At 49.2% G+C, this 22,598-nt stretch overlaps 3 protein-coding genes across 4 annotated transcripts; 2 read left to right on the forward strand and 1 right to left on the reverse strand.

Moving 5' to 3' along the window:
• Window positions 1-223: 223 nt before the first annotated feature.
• PNRC2 (proline rich nuclear receptor coactivator 2) lies at window positions 224-4,330 on the reverse strand. Its single transcript, XM_008496384.2, has 3 exons — window positions 4,155-4,330; window positions 2,874-3,078; window positions 224-2,225 (listed from the first exon to the last, which is right to left on the reverse strand). The coding sequence occupies exon 3, from the start codon at window positions 2,205-2,207 to the stop codon at window positions 1,788-1,790; it is 420 nt and encodes a 139-aa protein (XP_008494606.1). The 5' UTR covers window positions 2,208-2,225; window positions 2,874-3,078; window positions 4,155-4,330; the 3' UTR covers window positions 224-1,787.
• Window positions 4,331-5,290: 960 nt separating this feature from the next.
• On the forward strand, window positions 5,291-14,831 carry CNR2 (cannabinoid receptor 2). Of its 2 annotated transcripts, XM_030464323.1 has the most exons (3): window positions 5,291-5,299; window positions 7,037-7,103; window positions 12,991-14,831. In XM_030464323.1, the coding sequence occupies exon 3, from the start codon at window positions 13,057-13,059 to the stop codon at window positions 14,104-14,106; it is 1,050 nt and encodes a 349-aa protein (XP_030320183.1). In that variant the 5' UTR covers window positions 5,291-5,299; window positions 7,037-7,103; window positions 12,991-13,056; the 3' UTR covers window positions 14,107-14,831. The 2 variants fall into 2 exon arrangements, with proteins under 2 accessions (XP_030320183.1, XP_008494607.2); XM_008496385.2 differs by lacking the exons at window positions 5,291-5,299; window positions 7,037-7,103 and adding an exon at window positions 9,391-9,507.
• Window positions 14,832-15,185: 354 nt separating this feature from the next.
• Window positions 15,186-20,486, forward strand: FUCA1 (alpha-L-fucosidase 1). Its single transcript, XM_008496416.2, has 8 exons — window positions 15,186-15,734; window positions 16,417-16,551; window positions 16,746-16,883; window positions 17,485-17,590; window positions 18,044-18,244; window positions 18,453-18,643; window positions 19,441-19,540; window positions 20,237-20,486. Exons 1-8 carry the CDS (start codon window positions 15,391-15,393, stop codon window positions 20,375-20,377), a joined length of 1,356 nt encoding a protein of 451 aa, XP_008494638.2. The 5' UTR covers window positions 15,186-15,390; the 3' UTR covers window positions 20,378-20,486.
• Window positions 20,487-22,598: the final 2,112 nt, after the last annotated feature.

Genomic DNA, 22,598 nt, shown 5'->3' on the forward strand with positions numbered 1-22,598 from the left:
GCTGTAACTGGGACACATCTCACACACGGGTGAGGGGCCTGGGGACAAAGACAAGTTATGGAAGTTTAAAAAAGAAAAAACCCTCAATTCCATCTGATTTACAGTAATAGATTTGTAAACATCCAACCAGCTGCCAATGCATCTTGAATGTACAGAGAGACATCTCCAAAACATTTCCCCATCTGCACAACTCTCACATTAAAGCACAATTTTAGTGATTTCTGTATTTTGTAATTGCCTCTTGTCACAGTTCAGCTGTTTCTGCCATGGAACCAACTGAACTGGGAGCACTGGGAGCTGCCCTGTCCCCACGCTGACATCAGAGCAGGTGTTGGGACAAAATGATGAATTTAATTCATTTTAGAAACAGAAACACTTCAAATACTTGTTTCATCCAGCACCCCAACCTCAGTCATTTGCTTGTGAAGCATTAATTTTGAACAGTTTGGTGTTTTTTCATCATTTAAAACACCCTTTCCTCTAAGTTGAGAACATGGATATCTTCAACTTCAGCAGCCTTTTCTGGGGTTGGTTTTGTGTTGGGTTTTTTTGTTTGGTTTTTTTTTTGTTGTTTTTTTTTTTTTAATTTTATAAAAAAAATCTAAATAAGCCTCTTTTGCACTAATTTTACTTTAAACTCAGCTCACAACCAAGTAAAATGTGCATATTCACTGTATGTGAAGTGCAAGGGCACAGCCACAAACTTTTTTTTTTTTTTAACAAAATATCCTTTTTTAAACTGGGCCATGTCCTCAGCACAGCCTCCTTACATTCAGCAGTTTTGTACTAAAAATACGTCTGTGCGGGGAAGCCCAGCACCAATTTACATATGCTACAAAGTTTTACATGTATTTACATGGCTCTTCTTCCCTAGGAAACACTGAGTACCTGCCACGAGCTACTGAACTTCAAACGATTATCACAGGGTAACCAATTCCAGACCAGCCTAACTACACCTAGTCCACGATTTGAAACACTTGATACAAAAACGCATTTCAGAATTCATGAGTGCAATGGGAAAGCTTTTTTTTTTCTTTTTCTTATTTTTTTTTAAGGTTTTGGCAGTCATCTGGCAACAGTGTCACTAGTTGTTGGCACAGCCTGACCTGTCACAATTCCCAGGAAGCTCTGCTAGAGCTGGAGGCAGTTCTGGGTTTGGTGGTTTCTTCCAGAAAGAAGAAATGTTTTTATTTTCTACTTTGAAGGATATGCACTGATTTGTCTCCTAGATCTCAGTTTTAGTCACAGGCTTGAGATGCTTGTCCAGAGTGCCAAATAAAGCTCAGAGGTGTAAAGAGAACCTGGTTAACCTGGTGCTGAGGGGGAGGTCTCTGCGTGGCAGATCTGCAGAGTCACCCCACTGGCAGATGTCTAAGAAGCAACTTCTGAGAGCAGCAAAGCTCCTGGCTCAAGCTCTCTGAACAGGTTTGTTTCTTTCCAGCCAATCTGTGTTGTTAGGTAAAAGCTGATTTTCTAAAGCCAAGCTAAGAAGTAGCCACAATGCCAATTTTGGGAAGCAGTGCCACTGACAATAAATACACTCATGGTGACTGCTCTGGGTTTGATTAGAGGAGGATACAAAACATTTCACAGTGAACACAGCACACAATTTTTGAGGTAAAACGTGAGGGGAATGTAAACTTCCACCCCATTCTCATCCAAGTGACTAACTACATGAGGCAAGCACATCTGGTCAGTACATCTGCACTTCTGAAGTCAGGAATAACAAGTCTTAAATTTGAAACCCTTGAAATTTAACTAACTTTAAACATATGAAAAGTTACATCTCAAGCCTGGACTTTCAGTAATGTTTTAAGCTGAAATGTCATCATTTCTTTATCAGAAGGTTTAAAAGAAACAGGTACCCAGTGGCTTGGTGGCTTAGGAAGAACACTTGGTGAGGGTGGCTCACTGAATTTTGCTCCAGCATAGTTCTGGTTGGGTTGAGGTGTGAAAAAGAGACTTTTGGGTAAAGCAGGACTCCAATTCTGATTATTGGGGAAATGAACTTTGTTCTTTCCCCCTTTTTGCATGGCCTGCCATGCACCAGGTGATGAGTTGCATCCATGGCCTCTTTCTTTCTTCATATAGGTCTTCATCTGTGAGTTCTGGTCTTTATTCTTCTGCCTGGTTTTAAGTTGCTGATGGTTCTTGGTGGTATTTCTGGCCTGGGGAACTGGAATGTCAAATCTTTCTCCACCACCCATCTTCAACTTAAATGTCACCTGTAGCAGGGACACAAGTCAGTGGAGTTTGCATTATTACTTTTCTTTCTGAACAGAAAATATTTGAGAATTTTCAGATTCTAAGCAAGGGGACTGAAATCAATCTAACAAACTTTTATACACTGGAAGATGTTTCTCCTTTACTGCACTTCAGCAGTAACTAAGAAATAAACTGATGGGTTTACAGTGCAGCATAAATCCTCAGTGGGAGATCAGTGACTCTGAGATGGTTTATCCCTCAGGACTGGACCCCAGCCACACTCAGAGCTTTGTGAAAACACCAGTCCTCTAGGCACTGTAACTTATAAATACATCACTTATCTCCTCATTAATTGATGTTAGTGGAACAAGGTGGATGATGTGCTGCTTGCAGACTGCAGTGCCAAATTTAGGGGATTAGGATTTAATCAGGAAAGAGCCAATCTTGTCACACCTAACGATCTGGGCAGCTATCACTGAAAAGGCCACTTCCCAGTCTTTCTGGTAAGTCCAAGAATTACTCAGATAAACCCAAAGTGAAGTGAAAACAGCTTCAAATAAAACGTAGCCATTTACAGCTGAACTCCAAAGCAGGCTGCATGATACTATCACGCAGTACTTCATGCTGACTCACCCTACAGAATACAATTCTTCTCCCACCCCATTTACCTTTCAGTTGTCTTCTCAGATTCTACACTCTCCAACTCGTGCCCCCTTTCTTGCTTCCAAGCCTGAAAGAGTAGGTGCTGCCTTTTGCTGGACTCCTTCCTTTGGCTGGGAATAGAAGTTTTCATGGGCTGATCTGCTGTATTCAGCCAGGCAGCCGAGCCCAACATCAGATTCTCGGCACAGAAGCTCCAAGGGAGAAGTCCCACTGCATAAATGAGAATGAAGTTTGAATTCAGCTTAGAATAGCAACTGTTTCCCTTTCAAATAATAAAAAACAAGCCCTGAATTCATAGAATTAATAAAGTGTATTTGTTAATGGTAACAATATACTTCAAGTTTGGGAAAAAAAAAATCAAACAGAAGACAGTTTCACGGTTTCTCTGTTTATATAAATGTTATCATACTTCGTATTTCATAAGCACAGCGCTTTTACCATTCCCTATATAAATCTTAAATATATTAATAGGCAAGCAAGACCCTTACATTTTTTTAATAGGGATAAAAAGTCAAACACTATGGAATATACTTGGGAATTAACTCTCGGGGAAGGAGCGCTTCAGCGTATCACTTCTTAGCACAAAGAACCCCTCCCTTCACACCACCCCGAGCACCGCCTCGCTCTGTGCCAACGGGACAGAAAAGCGACAGAAAAGGGACAAAAAGGCACCGCCCCGAACTGCTGCGCACAAAGTGACTCCGAGTGTCCCAACTCGAAACCAATCGCACCCCCAAACCCTCCTCCAGTCCCTCCAAAAGGGCTCCAGTTCTCATCTGTCAGCTGGCGTGTTTTGGTGGGGTTTTTTCCACCTTCGTTAGCTAAGTAATAAGTCTCGCAATAATTTCCTGTTTAACCCACGGCTCATCCTCTGTTTCAATCTTTTTAAAAGACTTTAATCTTAAAGCACTACAATCTGTTCACCTCCCCCTAATCCCAGTGAATGAAATCACCACCACCCCCAAGTCCATCTCTCCCCAAAGTTCCTGGCAGATCCGCCCCATCTCCATTTCCTGCCCTCGCCCCGTTCGCCTCCAAATCCCAGGGCCGAGGTAACGCCATTAGCACCACCCCAGCTGCTCTTGATCCTCACAGGCTCGGCATTTTCCAGCGCTCCGTCTTTCCGCCCCCAAACTTTCTTTTTTCTCTTAACTACACCCCTCGGTCCTTCACTCCTCAGGGAACCGGGAACCCTCCCGTCCGCACTCCCCCAACAATGAAGCCGCCCGGCGAGCACAACATGGCGGCGGCAGCGCCCGGCCCCTCCCGCACCGCTCCTCCCTTACCGACTTCTGTCCGTCCCGTTCGCTGGCAAGCACGGAGACACTCACAGGCAGACACGGGGCCTTAAGGCACCGACCCCCGCTGCTCCTCCGCCGTCACTCTCCGACACCCCCCCCCGGAACAGCACAGCCCAAACCGCTCCACCAACTCCTGCCTCTCCCTCTCTCTCCCTCACACAAAATGGCGGCCGCTCCCCTACGCCGCACAACAACCTCACCCTCCTCCCCCCCGCCCCGCCCTGCCTCAGCCAATAGGAGCGCGTCGGCCGCTCTCTCCGCCAATCAGAGCTCAGGGGGGCAGGGTGGGCGGAGCCTCCGTTTGAATCTCCTCAGCGCAGGGCAGCTCGGGAGCGGTTCGGGGCCTTTGTCCAGGGGTGGCTGTGCCGGGCACCCCCTCAGCACAGCCCGGGGCTCCGCTCCACAGCCCCCCGGTCAGACAGGCAGGTTCCTGCCCCCGCCTTCACTCGGAAATTAGCACAACAAAAAGGTGGGGGGTGACCGCGCCAGCTGCTGCTTGGGCCCTTCAAAGAGGGGAAAATAATGAACGGCAGCGAGAAAAAGAAAAAGCGAGACAAGGCCTCTCCGGCTCCCAGAGGCTCTCCGGGAGCTGGGGTTCACTGAACAGCTAACAAAGAGGAAAATCCACTAACAAAGAGGAAAATAACAGCCTCGCAGAGATCTCCCCGCAGCTTTCAGATCGCCAAATGGAGTTTGTCCTGCTCAAACCCAGCACAGGCATTTGTTTCATATTTCTTGTTATTTTAAATGATTATAAATCATTTAGAGGTATTTTCAATGTCAACAGGAAGGGAAAGGCTGCCACAGGTTTAAAGTACGATAGTGGGAAGGGATTGAAAGCTGCAGAGCCCCTGGTGTTTGTGTTCACGTTTTCCTGTTTTGCCTTAAGGGATCATTTACACCGAAATCCACGAAATTTGGCCTTGGCCATGGACATTCTGAGGGAAAATTACACACACAAGAAACCTGCACACTTTGAAGAAAGCTCCTGTTCCATGACCAGCACTGAAGGGTCAGTTCAGCACCAGCACTACATTCAGGGAAATGAAGAGAGGGAAAAAAAAAAAAAAAAAGAGAAATTCAAATGAAAATGCAGAGCATCCAATTCAGTTTGATCACCACCAGGCTGGGTAAGTCCTTGAAAACAACACGTCAGCATCCAGAGATTTTGAGATACAGACTGACACCTTGAGTTCACTGAAGTACCCTGCATATTTAGCTACGAAAAGGAAAAAAATATTCCTTCTTTCCTCCTTTATCTGTAAACCATTTACAACAGAGATGACTTCTGACTGTACAGCACCTAGAATTGCAGAGCTCTGCCCCTCAGCAGGGTCTTCAGGCTCTATGACAAAATAAACACCCCAAAGAGAAGGAGCATTTTTAAGGAGTGTGTCCTTCATCATGCAGTGTTGCTGAAAAGGACACAGAATGTTTTAGAATACAAGATGTGTTGACATAACCAAGCCCAGACCTTTGTTCATGTTCTTTATTGTACCTCTGCACAAACCAAGCCTAGATTAATTTGTTTTCCTGCCTTTGCTGTGTGTTTGTTGGCACAATGTTATGAGTAAGATCTTTTTAGATGCTTTCATTTAGACAGAAGACAACCTTGTCTCTTAAAACCAAAACTAAAGCCTTGACATTCCACTAATTATCTCAGACAGCTCTCCTATAATGCATATCAGCAGATGTTTGCTTTGGTTCTATCTTTAGTGTGCTCATGTCTGCTAAAACAGCATCTCCTCTCAGTGAGTGTAGATGTTTTTAGGTCAGGACATGTCACTGAGATTTTACTGGCTGCAAATGTGCTCTCTTGTCTGGGGAGCAGAACAGCCATGTACTTTTCAGGTCAGATCAAGGATGACACAAGCTCTGACAGTTTTTCCTCACTATCTTTTAGATATTTCAAAAAACATCTTGTCTTTTAGATTTGGTTTGGGGGTCAGTTTTTTTCTTTTTTTTTCCAATGGCCCCCACACAAATCTTGTTCCAAAGCCTCAAGCACTCCACTCAGTCCCTCTCTGTGCTGCAGAGGATGTGACTTTGCTGTTCACTGGTAACAGACTCACTGATCTCAGCTCCCTTACACCTTTCCTATGTGCCCTTTAAGTCACTGTACATGGGGTTTTTTTCCTATTGTGTCTGCTCAGTCTGGATTACTCTGCTTCCTCCAGGTAATGCAAGACTGATTGCAACAACAACCAAGTTTCCTCCTGTTCCCAGCAAACCAATTTCTTCAGCAGGTTCCACACTGCTCAGATCCTCCTCTCAACCCTCCACCATACTTTTGCTGCCACGTTGGCAACAAGGCAAGGTTTTCCCTGGCCACTGTTATTTTCTGTTTAACATCTCCATTCCCTCCCTAAGCAATTGTTAATACCAGCCCAGGGAAACAGCTCCATCTGTGCTGGCATTGCAATTTGCACAGAACTTCCAGCAAAGTCCCCAGAGCTTCATTAGCCTCAAACAGAAGTGCTTCCAGCTGGGAGTGAGATGGATCAACCCATCCACACATTGGGTCATGGCAGAGGATTTCAGTGGAGCCACCCAGTGAGGGTGCAGCAGGGAGTCAGGCAGCACAGATGAATCATTTAAGTCAAGAGTGAGCCATGGCCCCAGTTTTATTCCACAGGTGATGAGTTTCTGGGGCTGCGTGATACTGAGATCCATAAAAAGTAAACACCTTGGGGTTACTAAGAATCCCATGACCCACTTGAAACTTAAGTGTTTCCACTGAGCCAAACATTAACCAGGGTAACAATCTGTGGAAGTTTTCCTTGTCTCAGAAATGTATTGAATTTGTATTTTCTTAAAAGTATGCACAATACAGTAACATTTAGAATATGTTTTGTTCTGTTTGACAGCAGACCCCAGCTTCTCAATCAAAAAAGATTCATCAAGAAAACCACAACAGTGATCTACAGGACCCAGGTGGGTATTTGAGTCTCTCCAGAGTAAATAGAGGTACAAGATAAGCACCCCAACAGCTCAGTAACACCATGTATTATTGACATAATAACACCATGTAACACCATGTATGTAATTGCTTAAAGCTCATTATAAGTTTGTCGTTAAATAAAGGAGAGGCAGGATAAAGATACTTTCTGTATAAATTGTAGAAATTCAGTGTCCAGCAATACCTTGGGCTGCATCAGCTCCAGGTTAACATTTGCCTTTTCTGCACTGCACAACAAGCTCAGCACCAAGAGTGAAAACCCCCCAGACACACAGAGCTCACTGAAGAGTAGTTATCCCAGGCCTGAACATTATGGCCCGAGGGGATTGCAGGCTTTGTGCTGAAGCAGCTTCATTGCAGCTGACGTCTGAACTTGGTAAATAAAGGCACATCCAGGCATGACTCCCAAGTCACACCCTGAAGGTTTCTGTCTCAGCCACTCCCTGTTCAGTTCCACACCAGAACCGCGTCACACAAACCTGCAGGAGCCTTCCAGCCCATTTCAGTAAATACACCTGGCTTGGATCCCATCAGCAGGAAAAAACATTTCCACCCTCTACCCACCAGAACAAGCAGAGGTGATTATCCAGCAGGACAGCTCACCCCTGGCACAGGCCCTGCCTCACAGGGACAAAGGCAAACTCCTCTGCCAGGCCCTGTTTTGCTCACACAAGCTGTGCTACACAACAGAGTAAGCAGGGTTTTTTCTGAGCATTTCCTCCAAGAGCACATTGCAAAGCCAGAGGGGCTCTCTGGCTCACACCTGATCAACACAAGCAGTGCCTCCACCCCCAGCCCACTCTGGGCTGATTGTTTTACCAATTCAGCGCCAGTAAACCCCAAACCACAAGCTCTTTACAGTCTCATATTTGTTCTTGCAAAGAAAAACTTGTCAGTCTCCTTTGAGCCAGTGCTGACAATCTGCCTCTTTACCTACCCCACAGTCCCTGATGCCTTTCACCTTTGTTGTGTTTTCCACACATGAGATCCAGAGAGGGGCTGTCAGAACCCCCCAGCCTTAGCAGCATCGAGCCTGCCCAGGTCCCAGCCGTTCCCCAGCACCCCAACAAGCAGAGGAACCCCCCTTTTCCCAGCCAGGGGCCAAGGGGAAGCACTGGGGTCCCAGTTCTGCCCTTTCCTGACGCTTCTGCAGGGCGATGGCCCCAGAGTTTCCCTGGAGAGGGCAGTCGAGCATTGCCCGAGGCAGGTGCAGAGCTGAGCTCCTGCACAGCCACAAGAAAAGGCAGAGGGGAAACGTGTGAAGCAAAGATTTGGAGAGCAGGAGATGTCAGCGCTGTTCTAACCCATCACGAATCCGCCGAATGGGGGGAAGAGGGATTTAAGCAGGAGGGAAGATTGAGATCCTGCTTGGGAGAAGCTGGGTGGTGGTGTTGGGATGGGGCTGGGGAGGAGGCTGCAGCTGCTCTGTGGGATGGCAGAGCCCTGAGGCAGAGCTCGCTGCTTCTGGAGGCGAAGGAGCATGACCACTACAGCTTGTGTGGTCTTATCCAACCACAATTCCTTCGGGATTTTGAGCCTTGAGTAACAGGCAATGTCTTGCCTGGTGCTCTGGTGTCCCCTGCCAGCTCTCCCTGCTTTCCCACACCAGCACAACCTGCCCAGCTCCGGGCTGCTGGAGATGTGATTCCCTGCCAGGAGAACAGAGCAGAGACCTCAGCCCTGCTGCCCTGGCTCCTTCATGACCACAGGGGCAGGGTTCTGTAACTCAAGACATTAAGCCATTTCCTTTCCCTTCCACTTGCAAAGAGAAAATCACCTTACACTTCTGGAATCAGCAGAGCACGTTTGTCTACAGAGAAGTGGTTTGCTCACTTCCAGGGGCACAGAGAGGTGGGGTTCTTGCTGTCAGTGAGCAGCAAACAGACAGAGGGCAGATTTCTGGGCTTGCACACAGCCAGGTATCTCCAGAGTTTTCCACTTCTGCCTCCTAACTCTTTTCTTCCTTCTCTTCTTCCACTTCCCCAGAGAAATCAGGAAAAGACCCTAAACGTATCTTGCCTCAGACACCACGGGGAGAGGAAGGAATGGAAGGGACTGAGAAAATAATTTCAGCAAGAGGGTGGCTGTGAGATGTTGCAGAAGCAGAACACGAGCCCCAAAGGGGAAGTGGGGAAGGAAAGAAAACCTGACTCATGTTCAGCAAATGAGTTCAAAAGAGAGCAAGCAAGAAACCAGAAGGAAAGATTTGCACTGCTGGATTTCCAGCCTGGAGGAGTAAAACGGAATGTAGGAGAAGTCCAGGTGAAACCAGAAGTGATGGGAAAGAGAGGGAAGCAGGAGCCCAGCTGCATGAAGTGGGAGCTGGAGGGATGGGAACCCCCCAGGCACCATCCCAGCCCATGAGAGGAACAGGATGAGGTGAGTGGTTTGTATGTGCTAGCCCCTGGGGATGTCCTGCAGCCAAGGATCCTTTTTCTGACAGTCAGACACATCATCCCTCCCAGCCCACAGACACAGGGGAGCTGAGCTGTGCAGGGTTTGCCATGGGGAGATTCCAGGTGTTCCTCTGGATAAACTGTGATGAAATGGATCACAAAGGGTGGGGAAATTGTTTTGCAGGATGAACGTTTCCTAAGGAGAAGATGAGGGGTAAGTGAGCAAATAGCAGACTGCAGACTTAACCTTTGCAGCTGGTTTTTGGGAATATGACCATGGGATGTGTCAGAGGGATTTCCAAATGCCTCCCAAGCATGGGGATGGGATGATGCTGAGCTCTCAGGCTGCAGAGTCAGTGTTTGTTACAAACCCACATGTGGTGCTTCCAGTGGAATGGAAGAAGCTCTGCTTTGCCCTGCTTTGTACCCAGGTTCAGCAGTTGTTTCTAAAATACTGTCAAACCTTCTGCAAGTAAAACATGAAACCACAGACAAACTAAAGTATTTCTAAAGCAAAAAGTGTTTTTATTGTTCAGCAAGTCAATTGTGCAAGCCTTAATGAAAAGTTTTGCATAACTCACTTCCCATGTTCATATCAGTTGATCACTTAAGACATTTTATTTTATTGTAAAGATCAAATCTCTTCAAAATTTGGGCAATTAAATATTCAAGGCCAGCACTTTCAGAGCACTGCAGGCATGTTGCACTGGCTGATTTACATTATCTAAGCAACTGCTATGTCAAGTTAGCAACCACAAGGTTTCTGTGTAAATGAAGAAATCATCCCAAGCAATATCAGAAATGGGGCTGCTGAGTGAAGGCAGTGTAAGTCTGACAGCTGAAACCAATCCAGCAGTGCACTGGAAAGGGAAAGGACTTTTTCACCTGTAGATTAAATTTGCCATGGAAGCAGGAAGAGGTATGAGGCTGGAGTAAGTGGGCTCAGAAGCAGCTCTTACAGGGGGAAGGTTTTTCTGCTGCTCTTGGGCAAACTTTGCAGCCAGTGAGGCTGCATCAGAAATATGCTGCATTCCCAAATGTCTTATCTGCATTTTGTTCCTAACTGCTGGACTTCTTGTTCACTCAGCACATTGCCTCCATTTGCTGCCTCCTGGGGCCCTGCTATTGTTATTGGTGCTGTCTGGGGGTTTCTCCCTTGCAAGGGGTGAGGTTTCCATCACTCTATTTTGGCAGAATATTCCCCACCCTAGGAGATTCTGCTTGCAGGAGACATTTTGCTGTGTTAAGAGGAGAATCAGTCCTGTGCAGAGCCCCAGAAAATCCCCATTTGGCTCCTGCAGCTTCCAGGGACCCAGTCTGTGCCTCCTGGCTCCAGAAGAGAGCCAGAAGCCCCTTCTCTCTTTCTTGCTGAGCTGAAACAGCAGCCAAGTGGGCATGGAACCTGGGCTGGTTGTGCTGGGGGGATCCACAGCCATGCCTGGGGCTGTAATTCTCAGGGAGGTGGAGATGCTGCCCCTCCAAAGGGGGTTTCCATCCTGGAAGTGGGATTTGCCCCCTGGAGGATGCTGCAGATCAGCTCTCCCCCAGGGTCCAGGCAGGGGCTGGCTTGTTTCCCAGGAGCTGAAGCATGCAGGAGGCAGTGGGCATGAACAAAGGGTTGAAGGAGCCCATCTGACAAGAGTAAAATGTCCCCTGGGCAGGAGAAACCCTGCCAAAAAAAAAAAAAAAAAAGAAGAGGGACAGACAAGGAGAGTGGCTTTTGGCACTGCCTGTGTTTTGACACCCTGGAGCCTTTGCAGAAGAAATGTTGTGCAAAGCTTTCCCTCACAGACACAGGAGATGGAATTTGAGGGAGCTCAGTCCAAACTGCAAAGAGATTTGTCCTTGTCATTCTGCCTGAGACACAACAGATGTGGGAACAGAGCCTGGGCTGTCTGACTGACTCCTGGGAGTCCAGAGCAGCATTTTGGACCTGAGGTTTATCTGAATGATCTCAGCTGAATGGAGAGAGCTGTACCACAACACTCAGTGCAGGGTTTCTTTGCCATTGCAATCCAGTTCTCTCCCCAAACAACACAACTTGAGGGACAGCATTTTTCTGGGCTCCACTCTCTTCTTGTCCAGTGCTCAGAACACTTTCCAAGCTCCTAAATGTGCTCCTTGGATATTGCACAACTGCATACATTGAGAACTTCAGATGTTCCTGGGAGTTAATAGATAGAAAGGAGATTCTGGAGTCTGCTTTATTAAGAAATGTCTTAGTTTGGATGCTAGAGTTTTGGCTGGAAGTTTTGGATACTCGAGGAGGCATTTACTGTCCAGGTGGCCCCTGCTGAGCCCTGAGATATATCCAAGTCCATCTGTCTGCTAAATCCATCTCTCTCTGGGGACAGAGATGTTGTTAGGTTTAATAACAGTAGTTAGAAATGACTGCTGCCCTTGGAGTGTTTGTGTGATGAGCTGGAGGAAGCAAGAGTGCAGAGATTAGAGTGCAGCATCTCCAGTCCTGTGTGATTACCTCATGCCAGAGCCTGATGTAAGAGGAGGGAGCCTTGCTGCAATGCTGGCCCACATTTCAGCCCAAAGTCCAGGACTCCTCCAGGCAGACATGTCAAGAAATTCAAATCTGGCTGTGATGTGCACCGTGTCCTGCAACTGCTGATGTTCAAATCCTGACAGGCAGGAACAAAGTGTGGGGCTTGTGCCCTTCCCCCTGACCTCCTGGGCAACATCTCCAGTGCTCAGGGGTATTTTGCAACTCCTGCAAAACAGTGATGGGTGCCAGGGGATGGGGGAATCAGAGGGGAAGGAAGTACTCAACTGGGCTGGTGAAGGGACTCGAGCACAGATGCTATGAGGAGAGGCTGAGGGAGCTGGGGGTTTCAGGCTGGAGAAGAGGAGGCTCAGGGGAGACCTCATCACTCTCTCCAACTCCCTGAAAGGAGGTTGGAGCCAGGGGGGGGTTGGGCTCTTTTCCCAGGCAACTCTCAGCAAGACAAGAGGGCAGGGTCTCAAGTTGTGCCAGGGGAGGTTTAGGTTGGAGATGAGAAAGAATTTCTTTCTGGAGAGGGTGATCAGGCATTGGAATGGGCTGCCCAGGGAAGTAGTGGATTCTCTGTGTCTGGAGATCTTTCCAAAGAGCCTGGATGTGGCACTGAGTGCCATGGGCTGGGAACCACGGGGGGAGTGGATCAAGGGTTGGACTTGATGAGCTCTGAGGTCCCTTCCAACCCAGCCAATTCTAGGATTCTATGACTCTAATGCAGACAGGGTTCTTAGGCTCAAGTGGTCAAACTCCTGCATGTCCCTGTTTTTATAAACAACCTGCCTCTAATATTTATGTTAAACAAAGGTTTTCATCATTCACAGCATTTGGGCTGTGGAGCTGAAAGTAGCTCTCCCTGGGCTATTTTCCTCTTGCTTGCCTCCCTCCAAATGGAGGGATGTGCCCAAGTGTGTTAAATTTATTGCTTCTGTAAGTCCCCTTCTCCTTGGTCTTTTTCAGAGCATCCTAAGAAGTGCAGAAGCAGCAGAAGGGCTCTCTGCAAGCTCCTGGCTCCAGTTAATCACAATGGATATTTGCAAGGTACAGGAAAACACCTCCAAATGCAGCATGAACATGACAGAGTGCTTCATGGTCCTCAGCACAGGAGCACAGAAGATAAGCATTGCCACCCTGTGTGGCCTCTTGGGGACACTTTGCATTTTTGAGAACTCTCTGGTGCTTTACTTGATCTTCTCCTCCCCCAGGACCAGAAGAAAACCTTCCTACCTCTTCATCAGCAGCCTGGCCCTGGCTGACATCCTGGCCAGCATCATCTTTGTCTGCAGTTTTGTTAACTTCCACGTTTTTAATAAAACTGATTTCTCTAAGGAAATATTCCTGCTGCAGCTGGGGGGGGTCACCACCTCCTTCTCTGCTTCCCTGAGCAGCTTGCTGCTGACAGCCCTGGACCGCTACATCTCCATCAGCCAACCCTCCAAGTACAAACTCCTCATGACAAGGAAGAGAGCGTGGACAGCCCTGGGGGTGCTCTGGGTGACATGTGCCACCACTGCTTCCCTGCCCCTCCTGGGCTGGAACTGCTGCACGCTGTATTCCACCTGCTCTGAGCTCTTCCCCTTTGTGGATGACAGTTACCTCTCCAGCTGGATCTGCTCCATCGTGGTGCTGCTGGGCTGCATTGTCTGTGCCTACACACACGTGCTCTGGAGGGCTCACCAGCACGTGGCCTACATGGAGAAGAACCAAGCACAGGCAGGGAAACAAAACACCAGGATGAGGATGGATGTCATGCTGGCCAAGACCCTGGTCATGGTGCTGAGTGTCCTGGTGCTCTGCTGGTCTCCAGTCCTCATTCTCATGATCTACAGCATCTTTGCCAGGCTGAGCAATCACCTGCGGAAGGTGTTTGCCTTCTGCAGCACCCTCTGCCTGCTCAATTCTGTGGTGAACCCCATGATTTATGCCCTGAGAAGCAAGGAGCTCTCTTCCTCCCTGAGGATGTTTGTTTCTGGGTTCAGGAGGAAGCTGAAGACCTCTGAGGAAAGCCCAGGAGCAGAGAGCACCCACAGGTCCTCAGTCATAGAGACTGTATGTGAGGACATGCAGGTAACTTAGGGAGTCAGACTGCCAGGAACAGCCTGGATCACTTGACTTTTCCTTTTCTCTTCTTATGGAGGTTCTTTTCTCTTCTTATGGGAGGTGAAGGACCAGATGCTTGTCATGGACTCAGCTCCTGCTGAGGTTATTTTTAGGTGCTAGGACATAAAGTTCCCAGGCAACTGGTCCCCAAGCTGCAGGGATACTGGTGCCATGCCAGTGTGCCAGCCACGAGCCAGCAGACAACACCCTGCCCTGGAACAGCAGATCCTGAGATTTTATGACAATGATTCCTCCTGCCTGGCCTCCCACCTGTCCACCAGTCACCTCCCAACCTATTTTCCTTATATTCAGTGTTGTCTTACTTAAAATCATTGAAAATATCACTAACCTGAAGGAATAACACTCCGTAGAACTTCAGTTTCTTCAGACATCCCCAGGCATCATGAAACTCTCTCTGAACACCTGAAGCTGCTGCAGGTACCTGGGGGTTGTTGGTGTCCCTGGGCAGTCCTGGCTGACTGTGCCTCACAGCACTGAGGGTTGTGTTCATCTTAGCAACTGATTGTTTCTGCAAAATGGAAATGCTCTCACTCTGGCTAAGGGACTCTGCCACAGATGAGGATTTTGGGGTGGAGCAGACCCCGCAGGCAGCGTTTTTCTGTCAGCACACATGAGGAAAGCTGTGTTGTGCCAGGCAGGTGCTTTTTGGATGTTATACATTTAAATATTAAAGCCATTTCTCATCCTTTTCTTCCATTAATCTCTGAGGCAAGAAAAAAATCTCTCCAGGCAACAAGTTGAAGCCCAAGCTGAGGTAAATACTTTGAGCACGAGAAACTTGATAAGATTTTCTCTTTTTTTGGCCAGTGACACAAACCCAGCACCTTTGGCTGCTTGCAAAACCTTCCTGGAGAGCAAAGTGGCCCTTCAGCCCCAGAAAGCTGTGTCAGGCTCCTGAAATGGTGATGATCCCATCCCAGGGCACAGCCCCAGCTTCCCAGGGACCGGACCGAACCCTCCGGAGCGGTTATGGAGCCAGAGCCTGGGGGCTGAGAGGGAGAAAGGGCTGACGGAGGCTGAGCTGCTTTGAGGCCGACCCAAGCCCTGGCCCCTCATGGGGGCTCAGACGGCAGGCAGCGGTTACAGACGGGCAGGAGTTGCTAAAAGGAGAAGACAAGGAAGGGGAAGGAGCGCTCCAGCCTGGCTGCCCGGCGCACTGCAGCCTCGAACCCGCGGCCCCCGGGGCGGCAATGGCGGCTGCGGCTGCCGCCTCCTGCGGCGCTGACGTCAGTCGGGAAGATGGCGGCCGGCGCTTTGCTCTGCCTGGCGACAGCGCTGGGACCCGTTTGGGCCGTGCAACGGTACCGCCCCGACTGGGCCAGTCTGGACTCCAGACCCCTGCCCGCCTGGTTCGATCAGGCCAAGGTGGGCGTGTTCGTGCACTGGGGGGTCTTCTCCGTCCCGGCCTGGGGCTCTGAGTGGTTCTGGTGGCACTGGCAGGGCGAGCGCCGCGCTGATTACCAGAGCTTTGTGCGGAACCGGTACCCGCCCGGCACCACCTACGCGGACTTTGCGCCCCACTTCACCGCCCACGACTTCCAGCCCCGCCAGTGGGCACAGCTCTTCCAGCGGGCTGGTGCTAGGTCGGTGCTGGGCACTGACAGGGGTGGTCGAGGTCCTTGAGGGGATGGGGTGTGGGTGCGGGGGTCCCTGAGGGGGATGAGGGGTCCCTGAGGAGGATGAGGGGTCCCTGAGGGGATGAGGGGGCCCTGAGGAGGATGAGGGGGCCCTAAGGGGGATGAGGGGGCCCTGAGGGGGATGAGGGAGCCCTGAAGGGGATGAGGGGGCCCTGAGGGGATGGGGGAGCTCTTTCTGGGGATCTCTGTGAGGTCTCTGGTCAGCGAGTGGATGGAAGAGCCGTGTCTGGGGGTTCCTGAGGGGATGGAGGGGCCTGGAGAGGATGGGGGCCATGTCTGGGGTCCTCAGAAGGATGCAGGGGAGTGAGGGGCTGAGTCTGGGGATCCGGGAGGGTCTGGGGTCCCCGAGCAATGCTGGAGATCCCTGAGGGGTGATGCCCAGCATGCTGAACTGATGGGTCTTCCTACTCCTAAGCCTCAGTTGTTTATTCTTCTCCAGCATTAAAAGCCCATCAAAAACCTGTTATTCTTGTAGTTGTTTCTGATTTTTAAGGGTAATGAAACAGAGCTCCTCACAGCATCATGGCTCAGGCCCTTGCTTTTTAGTGACAGGGTTTGTTAGTGAAGCTGGGCAATATCTGAGGTAATTCTTTCACCATCCTGACTGAGTGCTTTTTTTCCCCCTCAGGTACGTGGTGCTGACCACGAAGCATCATGAAGGCTTCACCAACTGGGGGTCACCCGTGTCCTGGAACTGGAATTCTGTGGATACAGGGCCCCACCGGGATCTTGTAGGAGAGCTGGGAGAAGCCCTCAGGGAGAGGTATGGCAATGTTCCTTTAATCTGTGTGCACTGAATGCTCCTGGATGTTCTTGACAAACAGCAGAAAACAAGTTTGATATGGAAAAAAGAGTGCTAGCAAAGTGGTAGTGGGAAATAAGAATGCCAGATAATTAATCTGCCATTCTTAATCCTGCCTGCCAGCCTCACCCTTTCCTCTGTTTTCTGTCCTTCAGGAACTTACACTATGGGCTGTATCACTCCCTGATGGAGTGGTTCAATCCACTCTATCTCGCTGACAAGGAGAGTGGCTTCAAGACCCAGAACTTTGTTTTAAAGAAGACCATGCCAGAACTTTACGATCTTGTCTTAAAGTAAGAGTTGCAAACAGAAATCAGGAGCATTTCCTGGTTTCAGTACTGTAGAGAAAGTTGCAAAGTGGTTGCAGAGGAGAGAGGGGACACATGTTAGTTTGTGCCTAGGCAATCTGTTTGCTTGTCAGTCATGATTTGTGGGAATTAGAAAGGAGGTTCATGTGTGCTCTTGGGACAGTCTACCTTGTAGAATAAAGTAAGGACAAGTTTTTCATGCAGAGTGGAGCCAGCTGCTTAGAGCAGAGCAACTTCCTGTGAATTTACATCCTTGCTTCCCCTTTCTGACAAAAATATGAGGCTTGGACACATATTGCTCAGAATGGCTGCACTCCCAGGTCAAGAACGTGCCTAATAACTGCCTCTGAGATGCAGCCTTGTGGTTTCTTTTAAGAATTGCATCCTCTCTTGAGCTGTAACCAACACTTTTCTTTGCTTGCTGCAAGAACCTCCCTTAAAGCTTTGTCTGAAGCAGAATGTGATAGCAGAAACCTCCTGGGGTAACGCCAGGCAGGAGGAAGAGGAAGCAAAGCCCTAGACTCGAGCTCTTCCATTGTGCTAGGAGAAAATCAGCCATTTGAAATAACATTCATCTCTCTGCTAGGTATAAACCAGACTTGATCTGGTCGGATGGAGACTGGGAAGCTCCGGAATCGTACTGGAATTCCACCTCCTTCCTTGCCTGGCTTTATAACGAAAGCCCCGTCAAGGTATCGCTTCCTGCAGGTGCTGCTGTGTGATGGGGATGGTCTGGCAGCTCCTGCTGCTGCTTGATGGGGATGGAAAGTCTGGCAGCAGTGAGAGGTGAACGTGATCAAAGCACAGACCCTTGTGGCAGGTGCCAGATGGGCTTTATTCCTGCACCAAATCAACCAGAAGGTCCCACTGTGCTCCTGGGAGAAGGCTGAGGTGTGCTTTGCAGCAAGCATGTGAGAGGATCAGAGGCCAGGGGCCTTGTCTCAACTTCTGCCTGAGAGAATGATTCTCTCAGAGAGGAGTTCTGCCTTCTCTGGAGGATCATCTCTCTGTCCACTGACTGCACAGGGGGGGTTTAAGGCCTTTCTTTCTCACACAGATGGCTCTGCTAATTTAGAAGGGATGAATGCAAGCTGTAGAGTCTGAGACAAACCATCCTCCTTTCTGAACTGAGTTTCTTCTCTCAGGACACTGTGGTTGTTAATGATCGTTGGTGCAATAACTGCTCCTGCCATCATGGAGGTTTCTACAACTGTGCTGACAAGTACAAACCAGCAACCCTGATGGCCCACAAGTGGGAGATGTGCTCCTCCATTGACAAACTTTCTTGGGGCTACCGAAGCAACATGAACCTCACTGAGATAATGAATGAAGCAATTATCATTAAGGTAAGAGACCTGATATCAAAATAACAGCTGTGGTGGAATTCCTGGGAGTTAGAGATTCCCTTCATCCTCCTGCTTGCAAAAAGAGTTATTGTGTCTATCATACCATCAGGCTGGAGTGGAAGGAGCAGCTGATGAGAACAAAGCCTTCCTCATGTTTCTGTGTTGTCAGAAGATAATACAGGTTGATACCTTGGTTTATCTATCACAGGAGCTAGTGCAGACTGTGAGTTTTGGAGGCAACTACCTTCTCAATGTGGGACCTACAAAAGAAGGGGTGATTGTTCCCATCTTCCAAGAGAGACTCCTGGCCCTTGGGAGGTGGCTGGACACCAATGGGGAGGCCATTTATGGATCCAAGCCATGGAGAGTGCAGATGGAGAGCAGCACAGACACGGTTTGGTAAGGACTCTTTTGCTCCTTACCATCTGGGCTGGCACTTCCTGAGTTGTTTCTTTCTTATTTGTTCTGAAATTTGGTACACTCTGAAGTGTCACCATCAGGTGCAGGTGGTGCTTAGGTAATATCCTACAACTGGAGTACTCAGTGAGTGCCCCAGGGGGTTATCTAAGGAATATTCTGCTTGAAAAAGCAGAATGAAAATCATGGCTTTGTTCATATTGCTTGATTTGGAAAAAAAATACAACTCTTAAAAAATCATTTCGTGCTGCTGCTGTCAGAAGTGTGTAAGTAGTGATCCAGTTGGTTTGAACTGCACAAACATGGTTCTTCTAAACACACACAGTTCATAAATATATTGCTATAAGCTGTTATAAAATAGTACCAATCACTGCTGCCCAACTGTTAGATTTATACTGACTGGGAGGGAATAGCCAGTCCAGAGACAGAAATGCTACAAAATGGAGCTGAGTTTTCCTCTTCCCCACGTGTGTGCAGCCACAGTCAGGGGCAGGCAGTGTGTCTGCTCTGCTGACCACAACCTGAAGCCAGGGCAGAGCAGCAAATGACATGAGCTTTTAGAAGGCACTCTTGGACTTTGTTTGGGTTTCATCAACCAGTGCTGCCTGGCTCAACAGTGAGTCCAAAGTGGCAGGTTTTGGAATGAGGGGAAAGTAGGTGATCCCTGTGCAGTGCCAGCAGGCAAACTGGGGTTGTCCTGCTGGCTGGGAAGGGTCAGGCTCAGGTTTGGTTCTCTCTTTTATGGAGCTCTTCACCTTGCTGAACTCTTGCTCTCACAGGTACACTTCTAAGGGCCCAGCTGTCTATGCCATCTTTCTGATCTGGCCTCGGGACAACATTTTGGAGCTGCCCTCACCTGTTCCATCCCCAGACACACAAGTAAGAAACTTGGGGAAAAAAAAAAAAAAGACAACACACCCTGAGAGCCCACCTTGGGCTGGGAAGGCCTGACCCAACTTCATTTGGAAACTAGGGAGAATGTGGGGGTTTTCATCCCATCCTTCTTGTTCTGGGGTGCTCTGGTCTCCCTCCAGATGCTGGCAGCACCCCAGGTTATTCTCCAGGCTTTTGCTCTCTGCTCAGCACTGGAAATGGGGTTGGATTGGTCAGGACAGGCTCAGTGTTTGCCACAGAACAGGCAGAGATGGTTCTCCCCCAGAGTCTCTCAGTCCTGTTGTGTTGACACGTGGAGGTGAAGTAAATAAGGTGAAATAAATAAGGTGAATTAAATCCCAAGTAAATCCCAGCACCCTTCCCTGGTGTTGCAGCTCCAGTTCAGCTCAGGTACACTGACCCAGGAGTGACGCAAATGCCAGAGTGCCCTTTGCTCTGGGCAAACAGAGAGAGAGCTTTCTCAGCAAAGAACAAAACAAAACAACAAACTACAGTCAAATGTGTGTCCCCAAAACATCCTCCTTACCTTTTGTGCAGTGTGGGTGATGGGTAGAGATGTGCAGGGCTGCTTGGGGGGGTGGGAGGTGCTGGGCAGAGGTGGCAAACAGAGGAGTGGGAATGTTGGAAGGGAAAGTGCCCATGTGAGCTGCACCTGAGTGTGTCCCCTGCCCTCCTCCCCAGGTGACAATGTTGGGTTTTGGTGGGACTCTGGAGTGGCAGATGTCCCCAGGGAAAGGACTGCTGATAACTCTGCCCTACATGCTCCCATCTCCTCAGCCTCCCCAGCCTGGATGGACTCTCAAACTTGAGGGTGTGAAGTGATGGCTGCAGGGTGAAAGCAGCAAACCCCCCCTCTGCCTTTCTTTTGGATTGGGTCTAAAATGATTTTTCATTTATTGTTGAATAAATTGTTTTTCTCTGAAGAGAATCTCTCTTCTAAGCCCTTCTGTCCATGAGCAATCTGTGTGTCTGTGGCCCTCGTTTGGAATATTCCCCACCAGGAAGCTGGGACTTTGCAATGTCCTTTGCAGCATTCTGCCAGGATGGGACAGCCCAAGAGCCAGACATTGGCACTGGGAAGGTTTTTTGATGTAAAGCTGAGCTCCTGGGCAGATGTCACTTGTGTAGGCTGCAGGAGCAGGTCCTGCCACTTCCCTGGCTTAATTACTCACTGAAATTAATTTGATACTCTGATGTGTGGAACCCATGAGACCTTGCACGTGGTGTCATGTTCTCACAAGGACCAACCACCGTGCACTTGCATACAAACAGGTGCTGGGCAAGATGTGGTGGGGTGACTTTGGTATTGATTGACATAATTGTGATCAGGTATTTCCTTTGTGTTCATCTCTGATGGAAGCTTGTTGTTTGTTCTGAAGACAGCAGCTACAGAAAGTGATGATCTGATCCAAATCCCTTCCCAAGCTTTTATTTCCATTCTGGTGGAGACAGCTGTGAGCAGAAGGTTTTGTTCTGACATGAATTTAAGTGGGAAGCTGCCCCTCTGAGCTGAACCTCTTGTCCTCTGCTGCCTGGAATTCCCACTTTTCTGAAAAGGGCTGAACAATATGTACATCAGTGATGAAGCTCTTCACAACAGCACGTGTTTAAATCAGAGAATCTTTCAGGTTGGAAAAAAGCCCCTTGGGACCATGGAGTCCAACCATCATCCCTGCTCTACAAAGTTCTCCCTAAACCACATCCCGCAACACCACATCCAAACAACCCTGAAACACACCCAGGGATGGGGACTCCACCACCCCCCTGGGCAGCCTGTTCCAGGGTCTGACCCCTCTGTCTGTGAAAAGCTTGTTCCCAATGTCCCGTCTAAACCTGCCCTGCTGCAGCTTGAGTCCATTCCCTCTTCTGTCACTGATTATCTGTGAGAAGAGCCCAGCACCAACCTCCTCCAGGTGCTTCCAGAGAGATGAAGTCTCAGCCTCCTCTTCCTCAAACCAAACATTCCCAGCTCCCTCAATCCTCCTCCAGATGATTTATTCTCCAGGCCCTACCCCGTCACCTTCACATCTCCCTGATATTGAGGTGCCCAAAACTGGACACAATCCTCAAGCTGTGGCCTCACAAGGCGGCACAATCACCTCCCTACTTCTGCTGACCACACCAGTTCTCATACAAGCCCTTGGCTTCCTTATTAGCCACCCGGGCACACTGCTAGCCCACTTCTCCACCAGAACCACCTTCCCCAGGTCCTTTTCTGCCTCACAGCTTTCCAGCCACACTTCCCAAGCCTGGAGCATTGGATGGGGTTGTGCAGGACCTGTCCCTTGTCCTTGTTGAAGGTGGTGGTGTTGATGGTGGACTTTCCATCCATCCATCCATCCATCCATCCCTCCATCATTCCATCCATCCCTCCATCCATCCCTCCATCCATCCATCCATCCATCCATCCATCCATCCATCCATCCCTCCACCCATCCACCCATCCATCCCTCCACCCATCCACCTATCCATCCATCCATCCATCCCTGCATCCATCCATCCATCCATCCATCCATCCCTCCATCCCTGCTTCCCTCCCTGTCCCCAGGATGATCCATGGCACCTCCCAGTGGGACATTCTGTGTCCTCCCGTGCTGCAGGGTTGTTGTGAAGGCTCCAGGATGCTGCAAGCAGGTTGGGTTTTGTTGTTTGTTGTGTTTTGGTGTGTTTTGGTGTGTTGTTGTCCTGTTGTTGCTGCACACCCCAGGGTGGTTGTGAAGGTCCCCGGGGTGCTGCCCGCGGGTTTGATTTTGTTGCTCTACACCCAAAATTGTTGAAACGCTCCCAAACCCGGTGCAGGCTGAGCTCCTCCCCACACCCCGGCAGGGGCAGAGCCGGTGTTGTCAGAGCTATTACCCAATTCTCAAACAAGACCGGTACTGACGGAACCGGAGCACCGGTGACAAACAGGGACAAGGGGGGGAAATTCGGGCCAGCAGAGCCCGGGTGACGCCGGTGACCCCTGGAGCAAAGGGGGGGCACCCAAACCAAACACCCCCTGTTTGTTTAACGGCACCAGCCAGCCGAAAACCCGTCCTATAAG

The sequence above is a fragment of the Calypte anna genome, chromosome 23 (assembly GCF_003957555.1).
Source record: "Calypte anna isolate BGI_N300 chromosome 23, bCalAnn1_v1.p, whole genome shotgun sequence".
NCBI lineage: Eukaryota > Metazoa > Chordata > Aves > Apodiformes > Trochilidae > Calypte > Calypte anna.

Coding starts and splice junctions, on each gene's coding strand:
- PNRC2 (XM_008496384.2), bottom strand. CDS start 2,207: ATGGGTGGTGGAGAAAGATTTGACATTCCAGTTCCCCAGGCCAGAAAT.
- FUCA1 (XM_008496416.2), top strand. CDS start 15,391: ATGGCGGCCGGCGCTTTGCTCTGCCTGGCGACAGCGCTGGGACCCGTT. Junction 16,552..16,745: donor GGAGAAGCCCTCAGGGAGAG/GTATGGCAATGT, acceptor TCTGTCCTTCAG/GAACTTACACTATGGGCTGT. Junction 17,591..18,043: donor ATAACGAAAGCCCCGTCAAG/GTATCGCTTCCT, acceptor TTCTTCTCTCAG/GACACTGTGGTTGTTAATGA.
- CNR2 (XM_030464323.1), top strand. CDS start 13,057: ATGGATATTTGCAAGGTACAGGAAAACACCTCCAAATGCAGCATGAAC.